This window comes from Bison bison, unplaced genomic scaffold (assembly GCF_000754665.1).
Source record: "Bison bison bison isolate TAMUID 2011002044 unplaced genomic scaffold, Bison_UMD1.0 scf7180017864238, whole genome shotgun sequence".
NCBI classification, from domain to species: domain Eukaryota; kingdom Metazoa; phylum Chordata; class Mammalia; order Artiodactyla; family Bovidae; genus Bison; species Bison bison.
Genome location: NW_011494810.1, coordinates 126,485 through 128,663, shown reverse-complemented (window position 1 = coordinate 128,663; position 2,179 = coordinate 126,485). Strand labels below are relative to the sequence as shown.

Sequence of the window (2,179 nt, the reverse complement as noted above, 5' to 3'; positions counted from 1 at the left end):
ATTATCCTTTTGGTGTGTGGTGACTACCGTCTGCATTCACCCATGTATTTTTTTGTAGCCAATCTTTCTTTCCTTGAGGTTGCAATTACCTCCACGGTGATGCCTAAGATGTTAGCCAACACATTTTCCCTCACCAAAGCAATATCCTTTGTGGGATGTCTTACACAGTCTTTCTTCTACTTTCTCTTGGGCTCCACAGAATTCTTCATCTTGGCTGTTATGTCCTTTGATCGATACATTGCCATCTGCAACCCACTGAGGTATGCCATCATCATGAACAAACAAACATGCATATCATTGCTTCTGGGATCTTACATAGGTGCATTTTTGTCAATTTTGGTCTCATCAATATTAACTGCCCCTCTGCCCTTTTGTGGGCCAAATGTAATTAATCACTTCTTCTGTGACAGTGCTCCTGTGCTAAAGTTGGTCTGTGCAGATATCTCTGTGGCTGAGCTGGCTGACTTTGTCTCCTCTGTTTTGTTGCTATTGGGTTCCTTGCTCCTGACAGGAGTGTCTTACACATATATTATTATTACTATCTTTAGAATTCCCTCTGTCCAGGGACGACATAAAGCTTTCTCCACCTGTGTTTCACATATCACTGTAGTAACACTTTACTATGGAAGCTCCATCTTCATCTATGTCCGCCCACAAAAGGGTAATGTGACGGATGTTAACAAATTTGCCACAGTGCTAAACACCATTGTGACACCAATGTTGAATCCTTTCATCTACAGTCTTCGAAATGAGAAAGTGAAAGATTCCCTGAGAGATGGTGTCAATAAATATGTGATTACGCTAACAAATTTAAGATCTTTAAAATCTAAAAAATGATATCTTTACAACAAAGATATCTTCATGTCTGGCATTAAAGTTATTTTATCATGTAATCACTTCCAAATTAATATGCTCACATAAAGAAGGACTCCCTTTGTGGCTCAACTGGTAAAGAATCCGCCTGTAATGTGGGAGACCTGGGTTTGATCCCTGGGTTGGGAAGATCCCCTGGAGAAGGGAAAGGTTACCCACGCCAGTATTCTGGCCTGGAGAATTCCATGAACTGTATAGTCCATTGGGTCACAAAGAGCTGGACATGATTGAGTGACTTTTTTGCAGGGGCTTCCCTTGTAGCTCACTTGGTAAAAAATCTGCCTGCAACGAAGGAGGCCTGGGTTCAATTCCTCGGTTGAGAAGATCCCCCGGAGGAAAAAATGGCAACCCACTCCAGTATTCTTGCCTGGAGAATCCCATAGATAGAGGAGCCTGGTGGGCTACAGTCCATGGGGTCGTAAGAATTGTACACAACTTAGCAACTAAACCTTCCATAAGGAAGGAATTAGGAGAGCATATGTTACTTTCCTATCTCTCACCAGGTTCAACTAATACTGATTCATACAGATCTAAAAACTTATACATATATTCATAACAGACACACACATAATGACAGAGATGAGTGATAAATATGTGATTATTCTATTTTCCTATGCCTCTAGTGTTTTAAAAATCAAATGCATGTACAAGCAAATGATTTAAAGTTAAACAATGCCAGGATTGGATGTCTCTGGTTTAGGCAATTCCTTAACTTTACCGAAGAACATTAAAAAGAAAAAAAAAACATATACTTTTAAAAGTATCATTATTTTTTACAATTAATACATATGTATTGCCTTAATAAAATAATATAAACGTTATTTGAATTTAATTTGAAATATTGTTATATATATTATTTATTATTTAAATTTTTATTTAATTCTAGACTGATCTACTCATGGTTCCATATTCCATATCTCTTACAGTGTATAACTATTATGCTCCTATTTCTGTGCCAGAGTGTGATGAGAAATCTACCTGTGGCAAAAGAATTCACCAAAACTTAGAAGCTAATCATTCACAGAAAGAATAGAAGAGTGACAGAAACATATCAGATTTTTCTATCCAAAATCTTTTTTTCAGGATGGTAGGAAATTAATATAGCCACTGAATTTTCATGTAAAATCATTTATAAGAAAAGATTTTTAAAATGCTAATGTTAATGGTGCACTGGGACGACCCAGAAGGATGGTACCGAGAGGGAGGAGGGAGGAGGGTTCAGGATGGGGAACATGTGTATACCTGTGGTGGATTCATGTTGATATATGGAAAAACCAATACAATATTGTAAAGTTAAAAAATAAAA

General features: G+C 37.4%; 1 protein-coding gene across 1 annotated transcript; it reads left to right on the top strand.

The window, feature by feature from the left end:
• The first annotated feature begins 99 nt into the window (after nucleotides 1-99).
• Nucleotides 100-837, top strand: LOC104993374 (olfactory receptor 6M1-like). Its single transcript, XM_010846614.1, has one exon. It carries the CDS (start codon nucleotides 100-102, stop codon nucleotides 835-837), a length of 738 nt encoding a protein of 245 aa, XP_010844916.1.
• The last annotated feature ends 1,342 nt before the right edge of the window (nucleotides 838-2,179 follow it).